General features: G+C 51.8%; 1 protein-coding gene across 1 annotated transcript; it reads left to right on the top strand.

The window, feature by feature from the left end:
• The first annotated feature begins 23,293 nt into the window (after positions 1 to 23,293).
• ID1 (inhibitor of DNA binding 1, HLH protein) lies at positions 23,294 to 24,513 on the top strand. The gene is made up of 2 exons (XM_030826650.1): positions 23,294 to 23,817; positions 24,059 to 24,513. The coding sequence occupies exons 1-2, from the start codon at positions 23,392 to 23,394 to the stop codon at positions 24,098 to 24,100; spliced, it is 468 nt and encodes a 155-aa protein (XP_030682510.1). The 5' UTR covers positions 23,294 to 23,391; the 3' UTR covers positions 24,101 to 24,513.
• Positions 24,514 to 25,528: the final 1,015 nt, after the last annotated feature.

Here is a 25,528-nt window from a genome sequence, read left to right as displayed (position 1 = left end):
CTCAAAAAAATATATATATACAAAAATTAGTCGGGGCTGGGCGCAGTGGCTCAAGGCCTATAATCCCAGCATGCTGGGAGGCCGAGGCGGGCAGATCACGAGGTCAAGAGATCGAGACCATCCTGGCCAACGTGGTGAAACCCTGTCTCTACTAAAAATACAAAAATTAGCCGGGAGTGGTGGTGCGTGCCTATATTCCCATCTACTCAGGAGGCTGAGGCAGGAGGAGACTCACTTGAACCCCGGAGGCAGAGGTTGCAGTGAGCCAAAATCACACCAATGCACTCCAGCCTAGCAACAGAGTGAGACTCCGTCTCAAAAAAAAAAAAAAAAAAAAAAATAGCTGGGATTTTAGATGTGCACCACCACATCCAACTAATTTTTATATTTTTAGTAGCAACGGGGTTTTGCCAAGTAAGCCAGGCTGGTCTTGAACTCTTAACCTTAAGTGATCTGCCCACCTTAGCCTCCCAAAGTGCTGGGATTACAGGTGTGAGCCACCACACACATCTGAGTTGTACAATTTAAATGGGTGAATTGTATGGTATGTAAATCATCTCTCAATAAACCTGTTAAAGAAAAAAAGGGGGCCGGGCGTGGTGGCTCCGCTGTATCCCAGCACTTGGGAGCCGAGGGGGCGGATCACGAGTCAGGAATCAGACATGGTGAGCCCTCTCTAAAAATACAAAAAATTAGCCGGGCACGGTGGCATGCGCCTGTAATCCCTGCTACTCGGGAGGCTGAGGCAGGAGAATCGCTTGAACCCAGGAGGTGGAGGTTGCAGTGAGCCGAGATTATGCCACTGTACTCTAGCCCGGGCAACAGTGCAAGACTCCATTTCAGAAAAAAAAAAAAAAAAAAAAAAAATGTAAATTCTAGAAATGCTCCTGTTTCTGAGCACCCAGCACAATGATAAGGCATTCATTCACCACCTCCAAGGTCCACACTTCCCACATTCCTCCCCCACTGCACTCCCATCCCACTTCCAGGTGGCTATGACTGAGCAACTATTAGACCTAATCAATCATGGGTCCAGGTGAGTTTTGCCCATTTGTTGTTCACAGATGTCTCCAAACTACACAATCTCAGAGTGGGTAAAAACCCCAGGGCCATAGGGCTTTTTCTTAATCTTTTCTGGATCCAGACCTCTCCCCTTTATATTTTAATTTCATTTCATTTTTGAACATGTACTTACATGTCGATCAACTTCAAAAGGACAGGTCAGGCCGGTGGCTCACGCTTGTAATCCCAGCACTTTGGGAGGCCGAGGCGGGCGGATCATGAGGTCAGGAGATCGAGACCACGGTGAAACCCCGTCTCTACTAAAAAATACAAAAAATTAGCCGGGCGTCGTGGCGGGCGCCTGTGGTCCCAGCTACTCGGAGAGGCTGAGGCAGGAGAATGGCGTGAACCCGGGAGGCGGAGCTTGCAGTGAGCCGAGATTGCGCCACTGCACTCCAGCCTGGGTGACAGAGCAAGACTCCGTCTCAAAAAAAAAAAAAGGACAGATGTCTCTCTTCTTCCCTATTGGAGGCAGCCACAGTCCTCAGTTTCCTAGTGAGATACAAGCAAATACATATGTAATGTGTTTGTTTGTTTGCTTGTTTTTAAAGAAACTGGGTCTAGGCTGGTCTAGAACTCCCGGACTCAAGTGATCCTTGGCCTCAGCCTCCAAAAGTAGCTGGAGCTACAGGAGCATGCCACCATGCCCAGCTTCAGACACAAGTGGTGTTTCCATACAGGGTCAGTTAAAAACAACAAAAAACACTGGTGGTAATGAGACATGAATACTAATAGGTGGTCACAGGAAAATAGAAAATTCAAGGCTAGGTGTGGTGGCTCACACATGTAATTCCAATGCTTTGGGAGGCCAAGGAAGGAGGACCGCTTGAGGCCAGAAGTCCAAGACCAGCCTGGGCAACGTAGTGAAACTCCGTCTCTACAAAAAAATACAAAAATTGGCCAGGCGCGGTGGCTCACACCTGTAATCCTAGCACTTTGGGAGACTGAGGTGGGTGGATCACTTGAGGTCAGGAGTTCAAGACCAGCCTGGCCAACATGGTGAAACCCCATCTCTACTAAAAATACAAAATTAGCCAGACGTCGTGGGGCACACCTGTAATCCCAGCTACTTGGGAGGCTGAAGCAAGAGAATCAGTTTAACCCAGGAGGCAGAGGTTGCAGTGAGCTGAGATTGTGCCACTGCACTCCAGCCTAGGCAAAGAGCAAGATAACATCTCAAAAAAAAAAAAAAAAAACTAGCCAGGTGTGATAGTGCAAGCCTGTAGTCCCAGTTCCTTAAGAGGCTGAGGCAGGAGGATAAATTGAGCCTGGGAAGTCGGAAGCCTTGACTCCCATTTCTGGATGGGAGAGGTAGCTAAATCTTTTTTTTTTTTTTTTTTTTTTTTTTGTGACGGAGTCTGGCCCTGTTGCCTAGGCTGGAGTGCAGTGGTGTGATCTCGGCTCACTGCTACCTCTGCCTCCTGGGTTCAAGCGATTCTCCTGCCTCAGCCCCTGAGTAGCTGGGATTACAGGCGCCTGCCACCACGCCTGGCTAATTTTTGTATTTTAGTAGAGACAAAGTTTCACCATGTTGGCCAGGCTGGTCTTGAACTCCCGACCTCAGATGATCCTCCCGCCTCAGCCTCCCAAAGTGCTGGGATTACAGGCATGAGCCACCGTGGCTGGCGCCTAAGTTTTTATCACCAGATGAGATCATAGATATTGCACTTACTGTGTTGTCCCCCGCAGAATAAAACCGCACAAGACTGAGACTTCTGTTGATTCTGTTCACTATATACAAGTGTAAAACCAAAAATAAAATGCTAAGGGCCCCCAACCATCTGAATGGACCCCTCCTCTCTGCCAAGAGCATTCCAAAATGAATCTGAAAAATGAGTTCAGATCATGATGGAAGCGGGTGTGGGGGGAACGTGGAACTTGTGTCATTACACCCTCCTTCCTTTTCGAATTCAGGAAAAGCTGACTAGCATTAACATCAACACAGACCTTAAGTCTGATAAGAAACATTTACAGTCTATTCTTACCTGCCACCTGGATGTTTCATCTGCATGATAAAACCTTGGTCCCACAACCACTTATTGTAACCCAGACATTCCCTGCTACAACCTTGGGCATCCTTAACTTCGGCAAAATAAAAGTTCTTTTTTTTTTCTTTTTTTTTTTTGAGACGGAGTCTTGCTCTGTCACCCAGGCTGGAGTGCACTGGTGCAATCTCGGCTCACTGCAACCTCCGCCCCCCGGGTTCAAATGATTCTCCTGCCCCAGATTCCCAAGTTGCTAGGATGACAGGCGCGAACCACCATGCCCAGCTAATGTTTGTATTTTTATTAGAGATGGGGTTTCACCACGTTGGCCAGGCTGGTCTCAAACTCCTGATGCCAGGTGATCCATCCGCCTCCATCTCCCAAAGTGCTGGGATTACAGGTGTGAACCACCAGCCCAGCCGGTTTTTTTTTTTTTTTTCTTTTTTTAATGTAGGAACAGGGTCTCACTGTGCTGCCCAGGCTGGTCTCGAACTCCTAGGCCCAAGCAATCCATCTGCTTTGGCCTCCTAAAGTGCTACTATTACAGGTGTGAGCCACTGAGCTGGGCCAAAATAAACTTTCTAAATTGATTGCGACCTGTTTCAGATGCTTTTGGGTTCACACTAGTCATAATAGATCAGTACAACAACAATATTCTGCTCACTGTAATATGCCAGCGCTGGCCCACAGCCTGGCAAGCAGGAGATTCTCCACAGCTTCCAGAATCCCGGACTCCAGCCCCATCTCTGCCTGGTACTCGCTGCCACCGTGAAGTTACTTATCACTCAGGAGCTCCCTGTTCATGTCCCTCACCTGAAAGGGATTTTTTTTTTTTAGACGGAGTCTCCCCTGTCGCCCAGGCTGGAGTGCAACGGCGAGATCTTGGCTCACTGCAACCTCAGCCTCCGGGTTCAAACGATTCTTCTGCCTCAGCCTCCGGAGTAGCTGGAATTACAGGTGCCCGCCACCACGCCCAGCTTGTGTGTGTGTGTGTGTGGTGTGTGTGTGTGTGTGTGTGTGTGTCACGGAGTCTCGCTCTGTCGCCCAGGCTGGAGTGTAATGGCGCGATGTCGGCTCACTGCAAGCTCCGCCTCCCGGGTTCACGCCATCCTCCTGCCTCAGCTTCCCGGGTAGCTGGGACTACAGGCGCCGGCCACCACCACGCCCGGCTAATTTTTTGTGTTTTTGTAGAGACGGGGTTTCACCGTGTTAGCCAAGATGGTCTGGATCTCCTGACCTCGTGATCCGCCCGCCTCGGCCTCCCAAAGTGCTGGGATTACAGGCGTGAGTCACCGCGCCTGGCCCACGCCCAGCTATTTTTTGTATTTTTAGTAGTGACGGGGTTTTACCATGTTGGCCAGGCTGGTGTCGAACTCCTGAGCTCGTGATCCGCCTGCCTTGGCCTTCCAAACTGCTGGGATTACAGGCGTGAGCCACCGCACCCGGCGGATTGATTTTTTTTTTTTTTTTAACTTTTTCATCCTGTCTGCTTGAATCAGAATAGAGACGACCTTCAGCACAGAGTGGCTGTAAGAATTAAATAAGATAATGCTTTAAAGCCCTGGTAAGAGCTTTATAAATACCAGCAAGCACTGCTGCCACTATGCGGATGGTGGTGTGGCAGACAGCGGGGTGCAGAAGAAGAGGGGTGGGGGAAGGCGGTCACATGGGGGAGGGGCGTTCAGACCAGATTCCTGAGATGTCATTTTTAGTACTCTCCAGCAAGAAGGTGGGACGGCTGGTGTGGCGGGAGAGGCTAGAGGTACAAGCTTCACCTGAGATGTCCTTAGACCCTGACCTCAGCTCCCACCGTCCTAGTGGTCCCGGGCGGCGGCCACGCCAGCCGCACCTTCCCCCGGCCCGCCCAGAGCTGCCGCTGGGGAAGGGCGGAGGGAAGGCAAGCTGGTTTTTCCCAGGCTCCCCCCGCTCCCGGAACATCTGGCTGCGAACATCTGCCCTTCGCTTTTGTCGCGCGGCCGCAGGCCGGCCTCGCACCCATCTGCCGCCTCCCCGGCCCCGGCCCCGGCCCCATCTGCGCGCCGCTCCCCTGGGGCGGTTCCCGGCGCCCTCGCCCCCGCCCGCCAGGCCTGGTTCCCACGGGCCGAGTGCGGGAAGCCGGGGCGGCCCATCTGCCGCGAGCGGCTGCCAGGCGCGGCGGGTCCAGCGCCGAGGCGTCCCCACAGGGCGGGACCGGCGCCCAGGAATGCCTTTCAGGCGGGTGCGTCCCCGAACAAAGTCCGGGTGCACGGCCTGTCCCCGGGCGGCTGAACCCAAAGTCGCTGCCTGGGGCTGCTGGGTCCAAGGGCGGCCGCTGCCCCTCCCGCCTTTCCCCAGAAGGGCCCGCGTGCCCCACTGGCCGCCGCCCCACACCCGCTCTTCCTCCCGCACCGAACACTTCGGGCTCACTGACGCGTCCTCTCCATCCTGAGCCCCAAATCTCCAAAGTGCAGGAGACAACTGTCACGTCACCCTGCAAAAAACGCTAAAGTCTGGTAATATAAAATGCTGGTGAGGACGTGGGAAAATAAACTCCCAACTGCGCTGGCCCCTCAGCCTGGAATACCCCTTGTCCTCATTGCCTGCTTAACTCTTGATTTTGTGAAATATAACAATTACCGAGAAATATAGCGATTTATGTTCCTAATACCACATTCCCACCACCCAGGACTGACAGCTGTCAGCTGTATTTGCGCCTACTTCTTCTCCTCCAAAGAACAAGCCTTTACAGATAGTGCCCCTGTCTTTTTGTGTTTTTTGTTTTGTTTTGAGACAGAGTCTCGCTCTGTGCCCAGGCTGGAGTGCAATGGCGCAATCTCGGCTCACTGCAACCCCGGCCTCCCGGGTTCAGGCGATTCCCCTGCCCTGTAATCCTCCCCAGTAGCTGAGACTACAGGCGCATGCCACCACGTCCAGCTAATTTTTGTATTTTTAGTAGAGACGGGGTTTCACCATGTTGTCCAGGATGGTTTCAATCTCTTGACCTCATGATCCACCCGCCCCGGCCTCCCATAATGCTGGGATCACAGGCATGAGCCATCGCGCCCGACCTTTTTGTGTTTTTTGTCTGAGACAGAGCCTCACTCTGTCACCCAGGCGGTAGTGGTGCAGTAGTATGGTCACAGCTCACTGCAGCCTTGAACTCCAGGGCTCAAGGGATCTGCCCACTGCAGCCTCCACAGTAGCTAGGACTAGAGGTGCCCATCACCAGGAGCAGCTAATTTTTGTTTTGGAGAGACAGGTCTCACTATATTGCACAGGCTGGTCTGGAACTCCTGGGCTCAAGTGATCCTCCCGCCTTGGCCTCCCAAAGTGCTGGGATTACAGGCATGAGCCAGCAAACCGAGCCACTAGCCTTTTTTAACCAGAGCCCTCTTCCCTTTTCTCTAAGACTATTTGCCACCCCACCGACCATGCAATCCCCCAGTTACTATTAATATAATGACTTGGGTATGTTTTCTTCCAGGTTATGTTTCTTGATACTTTTACTACATGTAAATATATTAGCATTGTGTGTTTTTTAAGATTTATACTTCTAAAAAAATCATTCTGCATTTTCCCTAAGCAACATTTTATTATGCAGGTATCTAGCAGAATACACACAGACGTAGCTCATTCCTGTTCAATGCTGGGTACGATTCCATCACCATTTGCCTGTTTTCTTGTCATTGGACAAGTAAGTAGTTTTTGATTTTTTTTTTTTTTAATTAAAATAGACATGGGGTCTCGCTATGTTGACCTGGCTGGTCTTGAACTCCTGGCCTTAACTGATCCTCCCATCTCGGCCTCCCAAAATGCTGGGGTTACAGGCATGAGCCACTTGCAACCGGCCTAGTTTTCCATTTGTTGTTGTTGTGGAAACGGCTGTCACATTCTTGCCCACATCTGCTTTCTTGTGTGCAGGACTCCCAGGGTATGTCCGTGGGAGTGAATCACTGGCTCATAGGGTGTTTTCAAATGTTCACTTTTGGTGGATATTGCCAAATTGAGTTCCCAAGTGGTCATACCAGTTTACACACCCACCAGCACTGGATGAGCGTTATTTTCCCACATGCTCACCAACATTTTTTTTTTCTTTGAGATGGAGTCTCGCTCTGTCGTCCAGGCTGGAGTGCAGTGGCGCGATCTCGGCTCACTGCAAGCTCCGTCTCCTGGGTCCACGCCATTCTCCTGCCTCAGCCTCCCGAGTAGCTGGGACCACGGGCGCCTGCCACCACACCCGGCTAATTTTTTTGTATTTTTAATAGAGACAGGGTTTCACCGTGTTAGCCAGGATGGTCTCGATCTCCTGACCTCATGATCTGCCCGCCTCGGCCTCCCAAAGTGCTGGGATTACAGGCATGAGCCACCGCACCCGGCTTCACCAACATTTTCTATATTATCAGACTTTAAACTTTTATTTTATTAATTTTTTTCTTTTTGAAGACAGGCCTTTATTTTATTTTTATTTTATTTTTTGAGACAGCGTGTCATTTGGTCACCCAGGCTGAAGTTCAGTGGCAGCATCTTTGCTCACTGCAGCCTCAACCTCCCAGGCTCAAGCGATCCTCCTGCCTCAGCCTCCCCAGTAGCTGGGACTACAGACATGCCATCATGCCTGTCTAATTATTTCCTTAAAACATTTTCTTTTTTTTTTTTTTTTTTTTGAGATGGAGTTTCGCTCGTCACCCAAGCTGGAGTGCAATGGCGCGATCTCGGCTCACCGCAACCTCTGCCTCCCAGGTTCAAGCGATTCTCCTGCCTCAGCCTCCCGGGTAGCTGGGATTACAGGTGCCTGCCACTATGCCCATCTAATTTTTGTATTTTTAGTAGAGACTGGGTTTCACTATGTAGGCCAGGCTGGTCTTGAACTCCTGACCTCAGGTGATCCACCTACCTCGGCCTTCCAAAGTGCTGGGATTACAGGTGTGAGCCACTGCACCCGGCCCTTTAAAATATTTTCTAGAGATGAGATCTCGCTATCTTGCCCAGTCTGGTCTCAAAATCCTGCGTTCAAGTCATCCTTCCACCTTGGCCTCCCAAAGTGCTGGAATTATTGGTGTGAGTCACGTGCCAGGCCAGAATTTAATGTTTTTTGCAGGGTGACATGGCAGTTGTCTCCTGCTGACATCCCAGATATGCAAATACTGGGGCTCAGGAGCATCTGCCTAACCCTTCCTCACTTTGTCTATCTCAGCTGGACTATCACCTCCTCCTGCAGGAAGGCCTCCCCAATCTACCTTAGCTGACTGGCAGCTTCCCATAACCTCATGTGCTTTCCCATCACAGCACTGGGAACTTGAGGGGTGACTGTCTCATTATGGTCTGTCTTCCCCAGCGGACTGTGAGCTCCCCAGGAAGAGGTCACATTTGCAGGGCCATTGAACAGGCTGAAAGGAACACAAAGGTGCTACAAATAGTGCTTCTGTGGAAGGCTCCATCTACTTGAAGTAAGGGGTTCCTTTCTCTAATTCCTACAAAGTACGCCCTTGGGATGGCAGTAGCTCACCTACCCACCACACCTCTGTGTCCTCAGCATCCGGATACAGCAGCAAGGAAGCACCACATGGCTGGTGGTGTTTATTCCCATTTGGGTACCCTCAACTAAATGTAGCTCTGAAGAGCATGAGCCTAGGTCATGTTCTTTCCATGCTTTGCCTAGCACAAAGCAAGTGCACACTAACCATTTATTATTTAATGATTCTAGCTCTGTATTTCAGTGGTGGAGGATATACCCAATTAAAGGTATTATAGTCACTGTAATAATAACTAGTGCCTACTGAATGCTGACTGCCAGGAACCTGTGTGGCTTTTTTTTTTTTCTTTTTGAGACAGAGTCTCGCCCATTCGCCCAGGTTAGAGTGCAGTGGCACAATCTCGGCTCACTGCAACCTCTGCCTTCCGGGTTCAAGCAATTCTCCTGCCTTGGCCTCCTGAGTAGCTGGGACTACAGGTGCACGCCACCACACCAGCTACTTTTTGTATTTTTAATAGAGACAGGGTTTCACCATATTGGCCAGGTTGGTCTCGAACTCCTGACCTCGTGATGATCCACCCACCTCGGCCTCCCAAAGTGCTAGGATTACAGTGTGAGCCACCGCACCCGGCCTTTTTTTCCTTCTAATTATTTATTTGAGACAGGGTCTGACTGTCACCCAGGCTGGAGTGCAGTGGCATCATCATGCAGCCTGGACTTCCCAAGCTCAAGCAATCCTCCCACCTCAACCTCCCCAGTAGCTGGGACTACAGGGACGTGCCACCTACACCAACTTTTTTTTTTTTTTTTTTTTTTGAGACAGAATCTCACCCACGCTGGAGTGCAGTGGCGCAGTCTCAGTTCACTGCAACCTACACCTCCTGAGTTCAAGCAATTCTCCTGCCTCAGTCTCCTGAGTAGCTGAGATTACAGGCACTCTCCACCACACCTGGCTAATTTTTGTATTTTTAGCAGAGACGGTTTCACCATGTTGGCCAGGCTAGTCTCAAACTCCTGACCTCAGGTGATCTGCCCTCCTCAGCCTCCCAAAGTGTTGGGATTACAGGCGTGAGCTACTGCCCCGGCCCCAGCTTTTTAAAAATTTTTTTTGTAGAGATAGGGTCTTGCTGTGTTGCCCAGGCTGGTCTTGAACTCCTGGCCTCAAGTGATCCTCCTGCCTTGGCTTCCCAAAGTGCTGGGATTACAGGTGTGAGCCACCTCACCCAGGCCCTCCTTTTTTTTTTTTTTAATAGGGTCTCCCTCTGTTGCCCAGGCAGGAGTGCAATGGCAAGATTGGGGGTTCACTGCGGTGTCAACTCCTGGACTTAAGGAATACTCCTATCTCAACCTCCCCAGTAGCTAGCACTACAGGCATGTGCCACCAGGCCCAGCTGATATTTTTTTTAATTTCTTTTTTTTTTTTTTTTTTTTGAGACAGTCTTGCTCTGTCGCCCAGGCTGGAGTGCAGTGGCGCGATCTTGGCTCACTGCAAGCTCTACCTCCCGGGTTCACGCCATTCTCCTGCCTCAGCCTCCCGAGTAGCTGGGACTACAGGCACCCGCCACCACACCCGGCTAATTTTTTGTATTTTTAGTAGAGACGGGGTTTCACCGTGTTAGCCAGGATGGTCTCAATCTCCTGACATCGTGATCCACCCGTCACGGCCTCCCAAAGTGCTGGGATTACAGACATGAGCCACTGCGCCTGGCTTTAATTTTTAATTTTTATTATTAATTTATTTATAGAGAGGTGTTGCTATGTTGCCCAAGCTGGTCTTGAATTCCCGGCCTCAAGTCATCCTCCCACCTCAGCCTCTTCAAGTGTTGGTATTATAGGTATCAGCCACTGCGCCCAGACTTAAATCACATAAACTCTTTTTTTTTGAGACAGTCTTGCTCTGTTGCCCAGGCTGGAGTGCCGTGGCACGATCTTGGTTTACTGTAACCTCCACCTTCCTGGTTCAAGCGATTATTTTGCCTCAGCCTCCTAAGTAGCTGGGATTACAGGCACGAACCACCACGCCTAGCTAATTTTTTTTTTTTTTGAGATGGAGTCTTGCTGTCGCCCAGGCTGGAGTGCAGTGGTGCAATCTCGGCTCACTGCAGGCTCCGCCTCCTGGGTTCACGCCATTCTCCTGCCTCAGCCTCCTGAGTAGCTGGGACTACAGGCGCCCGCCACCACGCCTGGCTAATTTTTTATGTGTTTTTAGCAGAGACAGGGTTTCACCATGTTAGCCAGGATGGTCTTGATCTCCTGACCTTATGATCCGCCCGCCTCGGCCTCCCAAAGTGCTGGGATTACAGGCATGAGCCACCGCACCCGGCCTTTTTTTGTATTTTTAGTAGAGACGGAGTTTCACCATGTTGGCCAGGCTGGTCTTGAACTCCTGACCTCAAAGCCTGCCTTGGCCTCCCAAAATGCTGGGATTACAGGCATGAGTCACCGCACCTGGCCTATAGCTTCCTTTTAAACAGCACATCGTTGCCTTTGCATCAGCCAGAAAAAAAAAAAAAAACTTTTTAGAAGAAAACGTACATTATCATGAGTCATAATATTTGAGGAGTACAGCTCTGAAGCGGCCCGAGGTGAGGGTGCAGCTGGAGGCGCCGCCCCCTGGTGACTGGGTACTCAGGGTTGGGTTGAGCCAGGAGGGTGGTGGTTGCCTCAGGCTCTGTGAGGTGGGCAGGGAGCTGGGCAGGGAGCTGGGCGGGGTCCTGAGACATTCAACCTCAGCTGGTTCCTGGGTTCTGGGCCCTGGAGCAGTGAGGGAAGCCAGTTATATGGGAGGCAGGTGAGTCAAAGGAGGGTCAGGCTGGGCGCCAGAGAGGAGTGCCACTGCTTCTTCTGGGAGGGGGCCTCTGGGCCCTTCCGTCCCTCACCCAGTGGGCATATGGGGACACCACCGAGGCCTAGAGGCCTCTTGCCCAGTCTCCCCACTCTCACCTCAGAGGTCCTTGCAGCTAGGGCAGTGGCCTCTGCTGAGCTTTGCCCAGGGTGTAGCCAGTTGGCCTCGGGGCACTCCTGACTGGTGGCATCAGCCTCCCAGGCTGCCAGGGTCAGGTCAGCTCCCACGCCTCCACCCTGGGCAGGGCCCAGGCCTGCATTCATGGGTGCTAGAGGAGAGAGAGGCCTGGGCCTTGGATGGGTGTGGTTGTATGTCCTTGGGGCTTATGCAGGATTTTTTTTTGAAACGAAGTCTTGCTCTGTCGCCCAGGCTGGAGTGCAGTGGCACGATCTCGTCTCACTGCAACCTCCATCTCCTGAGTTCAAGCAATTATCCTGCCTCAGCCTCCCGAGTAGATGGAGTTACAGGCGTGCACCACCACGCCTGGCTAATTTTCGTTTTTTTTTTTTTTTTTGAGACGGAGTCTCGCTCTGTCGCCCAGGCTGGAGTTGGAGTGCAGTGGCTCAATCTCGGCTCACTGCCAGCTCTGCCTCCCGGGTTCACACCATTCTCCTGCCTCAGCCTCTCCGAGTAGCTGGGACTACAGGCGCCCGCCACCACGCCCGGCTAATTTTTTTTTGTATTTTTAGTAGAGACGGGGTTTCACCATGGTCTCGATCTCCTGACCTCATGATCCGCCCGCCTCGGCCTCCCAAAGTGCTGGGATTACAAGCGTGAGCCACCGCGCCCGGCCTAATTTTTGTATTTTTAGTAGAGAGGGAGTTTCACCATGTGGGCCAGGCTGGTCTCGAACTTCTGACCTCATGTAATCTGCCTGCCTTGGCCTCCCAAAGTGCCGGGATTACAGGCGTGAGCCACCGCGCCTGGCCTTTCTGCAGGATTCTGAATTGTGTGTGTGGACAGTAAGGGGACTATGTGCTCTAGAAGGGCTGTGGTAGGAGGTCTCTGACCTGGTGCAGGTGGGTGTTGGTTGGGTCTGCGCACTGTGGGGGTGGGTGCCTGCAGGAAGCCAGTTTATCCTTTTGCAGGCGGTGGATTTCTCTAAGGCTGCGGGCATGTGTGTTGGCATCTTGGAGTCCCAGGTGTTTTGGCATGAGCAATACTGTATAGGTGTAAGTGTGTGTTGTGTTTGCAATGTTGTAGTGTGGGTGCATGTGTCTGTGTGTCCTGTTTGTTGAGGGGATTGATTGCATGTGGTTCTGTTAGGAGTGATAATGGGGTGTTTTGAGACGTTGCCTCCGTGGTCTCTATTTTTTGGTGTGTTGGTTATGCAGATTTGGTGTTTCGGTAGTGTGCGCTGAGGTCAGTGTGTTGGTTGTATATTATGGTGTACTGTTGTGCGTTGTGCATTTGGCAGGTTGTGTCTATTGGTGTGTGGCTGTTGGGTTTGTCTGTTGTGTCAGTCGTACATATAAGTGCCACGTTGGGCGTGTGGGTGTGTGCATTTGTATATTGCTCTGTGGGTGTGCGACGCAGTGTGTTTGTGTAACCCTGCAGGTTTGGCCTGTGCTGAGTAACCTAAGATGGGAGCTCCCTGAGCCTTGGCTCTGCCCCTGCCTTTGGCTGCTGGAGACCCTGGGCAGCAGAGGCCCTTTGTCCAGCCACAGGAAAACCCCACCCCCCTCCATCTGCAGGGGACTTGGGAGGGGCCCAGACTGGCAGGCTCCAGCCTCCCGTCCATTGTTCTGGGGCCTCTCTGGAAAACAGGATGGGAGGTGAAAGGTGGACACAGGCCTGGACCCCCACACTCCCTGAAACAACCCAGGGGCACAGCACAGAATCCTTAGGAGGGAGGGCTTGGGGACAGTCCCCATTTTGTGGATGAGAAAACTGAGGGGTTTCATTCCTATTAAAAGGGAGGGAGCCTGAAGCCCCACACCCTTTATGTGCCCACCCACAGCCTCCTGCTGGGTTTGGGGGATGGAAAAATGACACCCCAGGATGGAAACAAAACGGTCTATTGTGGTTTCCATTTCTGAATGCTTACCATGTGCTGAGTGCTGAAGTGTCATAACTCTGCAGGTTAAGTTCATATTTTGTACCCATTTTGCACAGGAGGACACTGAACCATAAGGCAACAATTTATTCTTCAATGGACATTACTCTAAACATTACTGTATTTCAAGTAGTATGCTGTGTGACCTTGAGCAAGTTGCTTACCTTCTCTGGGCCAGGCCCTAGTTCAGCTCTAGGATATAGCAGGGACCAAAGGAGCTGTAGTTCCTGCTCTCTTAGAGTGCATAGCCTGGGCAGGGAAGAGGAGGCAAGGAATGGCAAATACACAAGAAAACAAAGATTTCTGGTGGTAATGAATTCACTGAATAAGAGCAGGAGAATGTAAAAGAAAGTAGCCTAGGGGGATCTGAGAAGGCCTCTGGGGAGGCGACATTTGACCTGAGACTTGAAGAATGAAGAGTATGGCAAAGACCTGGGGTTGATCAGTGTTCTAGGAACAAGGAACAGCAAGGGCAAGGGCCCTGAGGCAGGAAGGAGCTATTAGTAGTTTAAGGAGGAAGGCCTCCGGGCTGGTGAGAGAAAGGAAAGGGGCCCAGTTGGGTAGTGGGCAGGGGAGGAGTTTGGATCTTATTCTCTGTGAGATGTGCTGGGCTCACAGTTCTGGTGGTAGTGGTGGGGGCAGGGGGCCTGTAGTCTCCTGTTACAAGGGTTGGGGGTGTGGGGACAGCCAGAGCCAAAAGTCTCTCCCCCGCAGCTCCAGCAGTCCCAGCCCAGAGGCGCCGGCCTGGCGGCTGGAAGATTGCACTGTGGGCACATCTGGGGAGCAGCTGCCGAGCCAGGGCCAGAGTGGGTCACGTGGCACAGGGCAGCACCGCCCTGGAGCCTACAAGGCCAAGACTCCTAGGAGGGGCAGTGGAGAACACTCTGGACGAGAATGTGGGTCAACAAGGAGGAACTGTGCACTGTAGACGTCCAGGCACACGGCCCCCTGCAGCCCCACACAGCCCCTGCCTCAGGACAGAGTGCCTGGGTTCAGTGCTACCTCCCAGCTTTGTGATCTGAAACAAGTCACTCAACCTCTCTAGGTCTCATGGCCTCAACTGTGAAGGGGACATGATATTACTGCCACAGTTCCACAGGCTGCTCCTTTTTTTTTTTTTGAGACGCAGTCTCACTCTGTTGCCCAGGCTGGAGTGCAGTGGCACCATCTCAGCTCACTGCAACCTCTGCCTCCCAGGTTCAAGCGATTCTCCTGCTTCAGCCTCCCTAGTAGCTGGGACTACAGGCTCCCGCCACCACGCCTGGCTAATTTTTTCATATTTTTAGTGGAGACGGGGGTTTCACCATGTTGGCCAGGCTGGTCTCGAACTCTTGACCTCAGGTGAACCACCCACCTCGGCCTCCCAAAGCGTTTACTTCTAATTCAACAAATACTCATTGAGCACTTCCCACATGCCAGGCACTGCATGAGGCTCTGCGTGACAGCAGGGAACAGGACCGCCGTGGTCCCTTCCCTTCTAAGCACACAATTAATACTTTAGAACCAGGCCTGGCATTGAGGAAACTCTTAGTAAATGTGAGCCATTTGCCTGGAGCCCTGGAGGCCAGAGGAGGCACCCTGGAAGGCAGAGAAGGAGGTGTGGTGACAGAAAAATCCTAAGGAAAGGACACTCCCTTTTATCACCAGGTGCTGCGGTCGGCTTCTGGTATGGCGCATTTCACTCTCACAACCACCCTACGAAGAGGGATGAGCATTAGCTCCAATTTATGGATGAGGAAACAGGCCCAGTTTGTCAATGGCACAGCCAGGACTGGAGGCAGTGAAGGGCTGGTCCCTTTTTCTCTCTGGGGCTCAATATTCCCATCTGTGAAATGGGGCATTACAATAATACAGCTGCACCAGCTCCAGGGAGCAGTTGTGAAATCAGATGTGCCAGGTATGTGAAAAGGGCGTCCTAAGGGACTATGACCATGAATGCTGGGTTGGGAATATGGGGGTTCATTTAAGGAGCCCTCCGAACTTCCTGGCCACCAGAAGTGTCTGTTTACCTAAGGTGACTCAGGGAAGGAGGACTGGGAAGAAAATGCACACTCAATTCACACCACCACCAAGGCCAGAAAAATGCCCATCTGACAACAAGATAAGCAGGCAATCTTTATTTAAACTCCTTGTCAGACCTTAAAAATGTAAAAGATAAGGCCAGGTATGGTGGCTCATGCCTGTAAATCTCAGCACTTTGGGAGGCCAAGGTGGAAGGATCACTTGAGTCCAGAGTTCTAAACCAGCCTGGGGCAATATAGTAAGACCCCTTCTCTACAAAAAAATAAAAAATTAGCCAGGTGTGGTGGTACATGCCAGTAGTCCCAGATACTTGGGAGGCTAAATAGGGAGGATCGCTTGAGCCCAGGAGGTCGAGGCTGTGGTGAGCCGTGACTGCACCACTATACTCAGCCTGGTGGACAGAGAAAGATCCTGTCTCCAAGAAAAAAGAAATTGCATATAACTGAAAACACACATAAAAATTAGTACATATAAATCAGGTGAAAACTGAATTTCATGCCATGCGCGGTGGTTCATGCCTGTAATCCCAGCACCTTGGGAGGCCAAGGCGGGCAGATCACCTGCAGTCAGGAGTTCGAGACCAGCCTGGCCAACATGGCAAAACCCCATTTCTACTAAAAAATACAAAAAATTAACCGGGCGTGGTGGCGTGTGCCTGTAATCCCAGCTACTCGGGAGGCTGAGGCAGGACAATTGCTTGAATCTGGGAGGCGGAGGTGGCAGTGAGCCGAGATCGCACCACTGCACTCCAGCCTGGGCGACAGAGCACTCTGTCTCCAAAAAAAAAGGCCAGGCGTAGTAGCTCACGCCTGTAATCTGGCACTTTGGGAGGCCGAGGCGGGTGGATCATCTAAGGTCAGGAGTTCAAGACCCACCTGACCAACATGGTAAAACCCTGTCTCTACTAAATACAAAAAATCACCCAGGCGTGGTGGTGCATGCCAGTAATCCCAGCTACTTGGGAGGCTGAGGCAGGAGAATCGCTTGAACCTGGGAGGCAAAGGTTGCAGTGAGCCAAGATTAATGCCATTGCACTGCCTGGGCAACAAGAGCGAAACTCCGTCTCAAAAAAAAAAAAGAAAAGAAAACTGAATTTCACCTGAATTCTGGTTGTGATATTGTACTGCAGTTATACAACATACCAACTGTTGGAGTGTTAGAGAGGATGTGGAAGAACTGGACCTCTCAAATACTGTTGATAGGAATATAAAATGGTACAACCACCTTTGGAAAACAGTTTGGCTGGGTTTTTTTGTTTTGCTTGGAGGCAGGGTTTTACTCTGTTGCCCAGGGTGGAGTGTAGTGGCACAATGATCTTGGCTAACTGTAGCCTCAACCTCCCAGGCTCAAGCAATCCTCCTGTCTCAGCCTCCCAAGTAGCTGGGACTACAGACGTGCACCACCACGTCTGGCTAATTTTTGTAATTTTTGTAAGAGATGGGGTTTCACCATCTTGCCCATGCTGGTCTTGAACACCAGAGCTCAGGCATTCTGCCCACCTTGGCCACACAAAGTGCTGGGATTACAGGTGTGAGCCACTGTGCCCAGTGAGTTTGGCAGTTCTTTTGTAAAGTTAAACAAATACGGCCAGTTGCGGTGGTTCACGCCTGTAATGCCAATACTTTGGGAGGCCGAGGTGGGCAGATCACTTGAGGTCAGGAGTTCAAGACCAGCCTGGCCAACATGGTGAAACCCCATCTCTATTGAAAATACAAAACTTGGCTCACGCTTGTAATCCCAGCACTTTGGGAGGCCAAGGCGGGCGGATCGCGAGGTCAGGAGATAGAGACCACGGTGAAACCCCGACTCTACTAAAAATACAAAAAGTTAGCCAGGCGTGGTGGCGGGCGCCTGTAGTCTCAGCTACTCGGAGAGGCTGAGGCAGGAGAATGGCGTGAACCCAGGAGGCGGAGCTTGCAGTGAGCCGAGATTGCGCCACTGCACTCCAGCCTGGGCGACAGAGCAAGACTCCGTCTCAAAAAAAAAAAAAAGAAAATACAAAACTTAGCCAGTCATGATGGCGGGCTCCTGTAATCCCAGCTACTCCAGAGGCTGAGGTGGGAGAACCGCTTGAACCCGGGAGGTGGAGGTTGCAGTGAGCCAAGATTGTGCCACTGCACTCCAGCCTGGACGACAGAGCGAGACTCGGTATACATTCACATAAACACCTGTATACAAGAGTTCATGGCCGGGTGCGGTGGCTCACGCCTGTAATCCCAGCACTTTGGGAGGCTGAGGCGGGCAGATCACGAGGTCAGCAGATCGAGACCATCCTGGCTAACACAGTGAAACCCCGTCTCTACTAAAAATACAAAAAAAAAAAAAAAAATAGCCAGGCGCAGTGGCAGGCGCCTGTAGTCCCAGCTACTCGGGAGGCTGAGGCAGGAGAATGGCGGGAACCCGGGAGGCAGAGCTTGCAGTGAGCCGAGATCTCGCCACTGCACTCCATCCTGGACGACAGAGCAAGACTCTGTCTCAAAAAAAAAAAAAAAAAAAGAATTCATAGCAGTTTTATTTTACTAACCAAAAACTATGAACAATCCAAATGCCCCTCACCAAATGTCTGGATAAACAAATGGTGGTATATCCATATAATGGAACACTACTTAGCAATAAGAAGGAATGACCGCTGGCCCGGTGGCTCACGCCTATAATCCTAGCACTTTGGGAGGCTGAGGGGGGTGGATCACCACCTGAGGTTAGGAGTTGGAGACCACCAGCCTGGCCAATGTGGCAAAACCCCATCTCTACGAAAAATACAAAAATTAGCCATATGTGGTGGCAGGCCCTTATAATCCCAGCTACTCAGGAGGCTGACGTAGGAGAATCGCTTGAACCTATAAGGTGGAGGTTGCAGTGAGCCAAGATTGCACCACTGTACTCCGGCCTGGCAACAGAGCAAGACTCCGTCTCAAAAAAAAAAAAAAAAAAAAAAAAAAAAAAGGCACAGTGGCTCACTCCTGTAATCCCAGCACTTTGGGAGGCCGAGGCAGGTGGATCACAAGGTCAGGAGTTCAAGACCAGCCTGGCCAAGATGGTGAAACCCTGTCTCTACTAAAAAAAATACAAAAATTAGCCGAGCGTGGTGGCAGGCACCTGTAATCCCAGCTACTCGGGAGGCTGAGGCAGAGAATTGCTTGAACCTGGGAGGCAGAGATTGCAGTGATCATGCCACTGCACTCCAGCCTGGGCGACTGAGTGAGACTCTGTCTCAAAAAACAAAAAAAGAAAAAGAAAGAAAGAAGGCCGGGTGCTGTGGCTCACGCCTGTAATCCCAGCATTTTGGGAGGCCGAGGCGGGTAGATCACGAGGTCAGGAGATCGAGACCATCCTGGCTAACACGGTGAAACCCCGTCTCTACTAAAAATACAAAAAATTAGCCAGGCATGGTGGCGGGTGCCTGTAGTCCCAGCTACTCGGGAGGCTGAGGCAGGAGAATGTCATGAACCCGGGAGGCAGAGGCTGCAGTGAGCTGAGACCGTGCCATTGCACTCCAGCCTGGGGGACAGAGCGAGACTCTGTCTCAAAAACCAAAAAACAAAAACAAAAACAAAAAAAGACCCAGTGCGGTGACTCACGCCTGCAAGCATAGCATTTTTGGGAGGTGGAGAAGGGCGGATCACCTGAGGTCAGGAGTTCGAGACCAGCCTGGCTAATGTGGCAAAATCCCATCTCTATTAAAAATACAAAAATTAGCCAGGCGTGGTGGTGGGCACCTGTAATCCCAGCTACTTGGGAGGCTGAGGCAGGAGAATTGCTTGAACCCGGGAGGTAGAGGTTGCAGTGAGCTGAGATCGTGCCATTGCACTCTAGCCTGGGTGACAGAGCGAGATTCTGTCTCAAAAAAAAAAAAAAAAAAAAAAATGTATAGAAGGATATGCATGGGTTTTATACAAATACTATGTCATTTTGTTTATTTTATGTATTTATATTTTGAGACAGGGTCTTGCTTTGTCACCCAGGCTGGAATGCAGCAGTGGTATCTTGGCTCACTGCAATCTCCACTTCCTCGGTTCAAGAGATTCTCTTGCCTCAGCCTCCCAAGTAGCTGGGATTACAGGTGTGCACCACCATGCCCCGCTAATTTTTCTATTTTTAGTAGAGATGAGGTTTCACCATGTTGGCCAGATTGATCTCGAACTCCTGACCTCAGGTTATCCACCTGGCTTGGCCTTACAAACTGCTGGGATTACAGGCGTCAGCCACTGCACCTGGCCCTGAATTAATTTCTACAGCATAATTTTCTCCCTTATTTTTATTTATTTTTATTTTTTTGAATCAGAGTCTCACTCTGTTGCCCAGGCTGGAGTGCAGTGGCTTGATCCCAGCTCTCTGCAACCTCCACCTCCTGGGTTCAAATGATTCTCCTGCCTCAGCCTCCCGAGTACTTGGGACTACAGGCAACCACCACCACACCTGGCTAATTTTTGTATTTTTAGTAGAGACTGGGTTTTGCTATGTTGGCCAAGCTGGTTTCTCTGGAATTCATTGCAGTAAACAGAAGTACTGGATCAACTAATTCACAGTTGAAGGCCAGGCACCGTGGCTCACGCCTGTAATCCCAGTACTTTGGGAGGCTGAGGTGGAGAGATCACAAGGTCAGGAGTTTGAGACCAGTCTGGCCAACATAGTGAAACCCCGTCTCTACTAAAAAGACAAAAAATTTAGCCTGGTGTGGTGGAGGGCGCCTGTAATCCCAGCTACTCGGGAGGCTGAGGCAGAAGAATCGCTTTAACCCAGGAGGCGGAGGTTGCAGTGAACCAAGATTGTGCTGTAGCACTCTAGCCCAGGTGACAGTCTGAGACTCCATCTCAAAAAAATAAATAAATAAACAGTTGGTGATGGCCAGGCACGGTGGCTCATGCCTGTAATCCCAGCACTTTGGGAGGCCAAGGCGGGCAGATCACCTGAGGTCAGGAGTTTGAGACTACCCTAGCCAACATGACGAAACCTCGTCTCTACTAAAAATACAAAAATTAGCTGGGCGTGGTGGTGGGTGCCTCTAATCCCAGCTACTCGGGAGCCTGAGGCAGGAGAATGACTTGAACTCAGGAGGTGGTGGTTGCAGTGAGCTGAGATCACGCCACTGCACTCCAGTCTGGGCAACAGAGCGAGACTCTGTCTCAAAAATAAATAAATAAAAATAAACACTTGGTGATGAATTAATACTCTAATTTCCTCTGGTTGACCATTGTTCTTCCAATTATTTGGCAATTCTTTTGAGCAGCAAACTATTCCCTCCCATCATTAATTTAGGATTGCTAAACAAGGCGTAGGGAGTTTAGAGAATTTTGGTGTGTGTGGTAAGGGGATGAGGAGTCTAGCTAATTAATTGATGATGTCTCTCTCTTTTGAAGCTGGTCTCACTGATTGGTTTGGTTTTCCTGGTTTCCTGATGTGGAGGCAGCAGGCTTCTTTACTTTTCCCTCCTCCCCCGAACTTTTGTGGGAAAACAGAACCTGCTGATAACTCAGTGAATTAATTGCAAGGTAGTGGGATGGAGGGGAGCAGGGAGGGACCATAATATCACCCTCCACTGGTGAGCACAGATTTTTACCCCCGCTAATGTTGTGTGGCTTTGGGTGACTAATCTGAGCTTTGGTTTCCCCACCTGTGGCATGTCCAGGACTCTGCAGTCAGACTGCCTGCTCTCAGCAGGAAGCGGTTGCATTACAATACTGTACCCTCCTTATAATAACGCAACTATGGTTATGACTCTCAGGCATCTTGTGGAGCCTCAGTTTCCTCCTTTGTATAGAAACCAAACAGCTCCTCTCCTTAGAGTTGTGAAAAAGACTATAGAACTTGATCAAGCCGGGTGACAGAGCAAGACCCTGTATCATTATTATTTTATTTTGAGACGGAGTCTCGCTCTGTCGCCCAGGCTGGAGTGCAGTGGCGTGATCTCAGCTCACTGCAACCTCCGCCTCCTGGGTTCAAGCGAATCTCCTGCCTCAGCCTCCTGAGTAGCTGGGGTATTACAGGTGTGCGCCACCACACCTGGCTAATTTTTCATTTTCAGTAGAGACGGGATTTCAGCATGTTGGTCAGGCTGGTTTCGAACTCCTGACCTCGTGATCTGCCAGCCTCGGGCTTCCCAAAGTTCTGGGATTACAGACGTGAGCCACTACGCCCGGCACCCTGTATCCTTTTTTTTTTTTGAGACTTTGGGACAAGTCTGAGTCTGTCGCCAGGCTGGAGTGCAGTGGCGTGATCTCGGCTCACTGCAACCTCCGCCTCCCAGGTTCAAGCAATTCTCCTGTCTCAGCCTCCCGAGTAGCTGGGATTACAGGCGAACGCTACCATGCCCGGCTAATTTTTGTATTTTTAGTAGAGATAGGGTTTCACGATATTGGTCAGGCTGGTCTGGAACTCCTGACCTCAGGCAATCCACCCGCCTCAGCCTCCCAAAGTGCTGGGCTTACAGGCGTGAGCCACCGCGCAGACCTTCATTTTTTAAGATAAAAAATAAATGAAAAAAGATGATCAAGACAAACTCTTCATACAGTGCCCGGTGTACAAAGTAAGAAATTAATAATGGTCATGTTTGTGATTATTATTTAAATACCAAGCAGATATTAAGGCCCAGAGAGGGCATGCGACCCGCCTGAATTCACCCAGCTGCAGAGCTGGAAAGAGAACTCAGGCCTTTTTCCCCACGCTGGAAGGGGTAGCTGGGGCGGAGACGTGGGGGCAGCGGTGAAGAAACCCCAAGCGGCCCAGGCTGTGGGTCTGGGTGGGGAGACTCGCAGGTATGGGGCGGGTAGGTAAGATGACCCTTGCTCAGCGACCGCGCCCGCGAGGAACGCATTCCCAGGCCTCCTGCCCGGGGTCTGCAGGTGACGGGCTAGGGGGAGCGAGGGAACTAGCTAGCCCAGTTTGTCGTCTCCATGGCGACCGCCCGCGCGGCGCCAGCCTGACAGTCCGTCCGGGTTTTATGAATGGGTGACGTCACAGGCCTGGCGTCTAACGGTCTGAGCCGCTTGTTCAGACGCTGACACAGAACGGCCCAGGAAGGGGAGGGGGGAGACTGTAGCTCCGCAGCTGCCGCGCCGTGGGAGGGAGACCCTGCTCTGAGGTCTTTGAGAAAAAAATTTAAAAAGTAGCCAAAAATGGGAAAAAACATTTAAAAATCACGATTTGTTGCAGGTTCAGGAAATTTTCAAGGGGCTGCAAATTCAAGGTGGAATCGAATGCAGCCTCACTCCACTGCGCTCTATCTAGTTCACTTCCCAGCCACCCAGCCCCAAACTTACTAGACTTTCCCGAATTAATTGCTCCCACCCGGGAGGGATCTGGGTAGGCCCTCCGGGTCTCAGGAACCCGAACAGCAACATTATCTAGGAATTGAGAAAGCCCAGGGGAGCAGATGTAAAGGAGCGCCCGCTTTGAATTTCGGTCCTGATATTTGTAGATCAGGGTCCGAGAAGCATCTTCCAAGGGGGTCCGGAAACCCAGGCTCTCTGGGCTATCCAGAGCCAGCCGCTTCTCCGTTCGGGCCTCAATTTCTCTCATCTGTGAAATGGAGCTGGAGAAGTGAGAAAGTGAATATGGGAAAAACTGATTCCTGAGGTCTTTTCATTGTAAGGCAATGCCGGCTTAGCTTCCTTGCCTCCTTCCAGAGGAGCCCAGTGCAGCCCTCGCCTCTACCCCGCCCTGCCCGGTGCCCTGCCACCGACCCACCCTTGCTGTTCCTGAAACTCGGGTCGTCTTTCCACACTGCGAGGGTGCACTAGACAAGCAGGAGGCGGGACCTAGGAGCGCGGGCCACGCCCCCATGCCGCCCATTGGCTGTTTTTGAACGTTCTGAGCCCGCCCCTCCGGGGGGCCGTGGCGTGTTTATAAAAGACCAGCTGTGGCTCCGCACTCTCATTCCACGTTCTTAACTGGTCGGTTTTCCAAATTTGTTCTGGGTTCCCACTTCCTCCGTTCGCTTTGCCCATTCTGCTTCAGCCAGACGCCAAGAATCATGAAAGTCGCCAGTGGCAGCACCGCCGCCGCCGCCGCGGGCCCCAGCTGCGCGCTGAAGGCCGGCAAGACAGCGGGCGGCGCGGGCGAGGTGGTGCGCTGCCTGTCTGAGCAGAGCGTGGCCATCTCGCGCTGCGCCGGGGGCGCCGGGGCGCGCCTGCCTGCCCTGCTGGACGAGCAGCAGGTGAACGTCCTGCTCTACGACATGAACGGCTGCTACTCACGCCTCAAGGAGCTGGTGCCCACCCTGCCCCAGAACCGCAAGGTGAGCAAGGTGGAGATTCTCCAGCACGTCATCGACTACATCAGGGACTTGCAGTTGGAGCTGAACTCGGAATCCGAAGTCGGGACCCCCGGGGGCCGAGGGCTGCCGGTCCGGGCTCCGCTCAGCACTCTCAACGGCGAGATCAGCCCCCTGACGGCCGAGGTGAGATCCAGATCCGACCACTAGGTCATTCTTATACGGACGGGGAAACTGAGGCTAGAGAGGGCGTGGGCGCTTGCACCACTTCCGTCCCATCCTTGCGGGTACTTGGCTATGCGGGCGTGCCTAAGGAGCCTGGAAAAGGCGCTCCCCCGTCGTGCCTCCTGGGGAAGGGGGCGTACGCTGCGCTCGGAGCGGCGTCCCCTCCAACCTGCCGGTCTTACCTCTTCTCTCGTTTTCACAGGCGGCATGCGTTCCTGCGGACGATCGCATCTTGTGTCGCTGAAGCGCCTCCCCCAGGGACCGGCGGACCCCAGCCATCCAGGGGGCAAGAGGAATTAAGTGCTCTGTGGGTCTCCCCAACGCGCCTTGCCGGATCTGGGGGCGAAGAAGACCGATCGGCGGCCACTGCGCCCATACTACATCCAGCCTAGGGCTGAGGGACTGGCGAGGAGAGGGCGACCCTCTCTGCACACCTACTAGTCACCAGAGACTTTAGGGGGTGGGATTCCACTCGTGTGTTTCTATTTTTTGAAAAGCAGACATTTTAAAAAATGGTCACGTTTGGTGCTTCTCAGATTTCTGAGGAAATTGCTTTGTATTGTATATTACAATGATCACCGACTGAGAATATTGTTTTACAATAGTTCTGTGGGGCTGTTTTTTTGTTATTAAACAAATAATTTAGATGGTGGTAAAGTTGTAGTGACTTCTTGGATTGAGGGGAGGGGCCTGCGCTGGGAGTTGACCCCTGACCCTCTTCACAGCTGGTTCTGGGAGGAGAATTGGAGGGCTACATCTGGACTGTTGTTCTTACCGGCCTGAATGAGTGTTTCCGGTGTCTTTAAAGTCTATTCTTCCCCCCACCATCCCTGGCCATTTCCCTGCTCCCCCAGTGTTATAAAACTAAATACTCTAGACCTCTGGGGTTTCTCAAAGTGATCATTGGGCCATCTGGATCACCTGGGGAGGTTGTTAAAATGCAGATGAACCTGCCAGGGCCCCCTCTGTGTTGGAGTATTGAGCAAGCCATTTAAGTTGGAGAACTTGGTCGCTGGACCACCCACTTCCTTGCCAAAATGTGGATAAAGTGAGACCCAGTGGAAAGGGACTTGCTTAGGGCCAGAGCTTGTGAGAGGCAGTGATTCTATCACCGCATTCCCCAGTAGGAGGTGCCTCCCCCAACAGCCTACCTCTGGTTACAGCAGGCAGCCCTGGGGCCCCTGGATCATCCAAGTGGGTGAGCAAGTTGGCAGGATCAGGCTGGGCACAGCTGCCGGGACACCTGCTGTGGGTCCAGACTCAGCCTCCTCACCCTGGCCTGGCTCTGTCGGCAGCTCAAACAAATCTCCCCCCAACCCCAGGGCATCTGCGTAGGATCTGAGGAGTGGATGAGTCTCATTCCCCAGCTCCTGAGCAGGAAAAATAGTCATTGGCAAGGGTCTATCTTCCTGGACATGTATGTGGATTTCTACTCAGGGCAGCATGTATGAGTGTCTACGCCTGTGTCTAACAGGAGTAAGCTGGTCTTCCCCCCCTACTCCCACAGTGGGGATGGGCCAACTGTTCACATATAGGCTTGGGGGGTGTAAGTAGGGGTATGCTCGGGGCTGTGTGCAGAAGGGCAAATGAGAGCACGTGTTCTGCAGATAAGTGTGGAACCTCCAGCTGTTTGGGCTTGTGTGTTCTGCCTAAATGCATTGTGGGCATCTCT

The sequence above is a fragment of the Nomascus leucogenys genome, chromosome 13, assembly GCF_006542625.1.
Source record: "Nomascus leucogenys isolate Asia chromosome 13, Asia_NLE_v1, whole genome shotgun sequence".
Classification (NCBI taxonomy): domain Eukaryota; kingdom Metazoa; phylum Chordata; class Mammalia; order Primates; family Hylobatidae; genus Nomascus; species Nomascus leucogenys.
This window is presented reverse-complemented; position numbering and strand designations above follow the sequence as displayed.

Excerpts from the sequence above, each read along its gene's own strand:
- ID1 (XM_030826650.1), top strand. The coding sequence starts at position 23,392 with ATGAAAGTCGCCAGTGGCAGCACCGCCGCCGCCGCCGCGGGCCCCAGC. Across the intron at positions 23,818-24,058 it reads TCAGCCCCCTGACGGCCGAG|GCGGCATGCGTTCCTGCGGA; the intron begins GTGAGATCCAGA and ends TCGTTTTCACAG.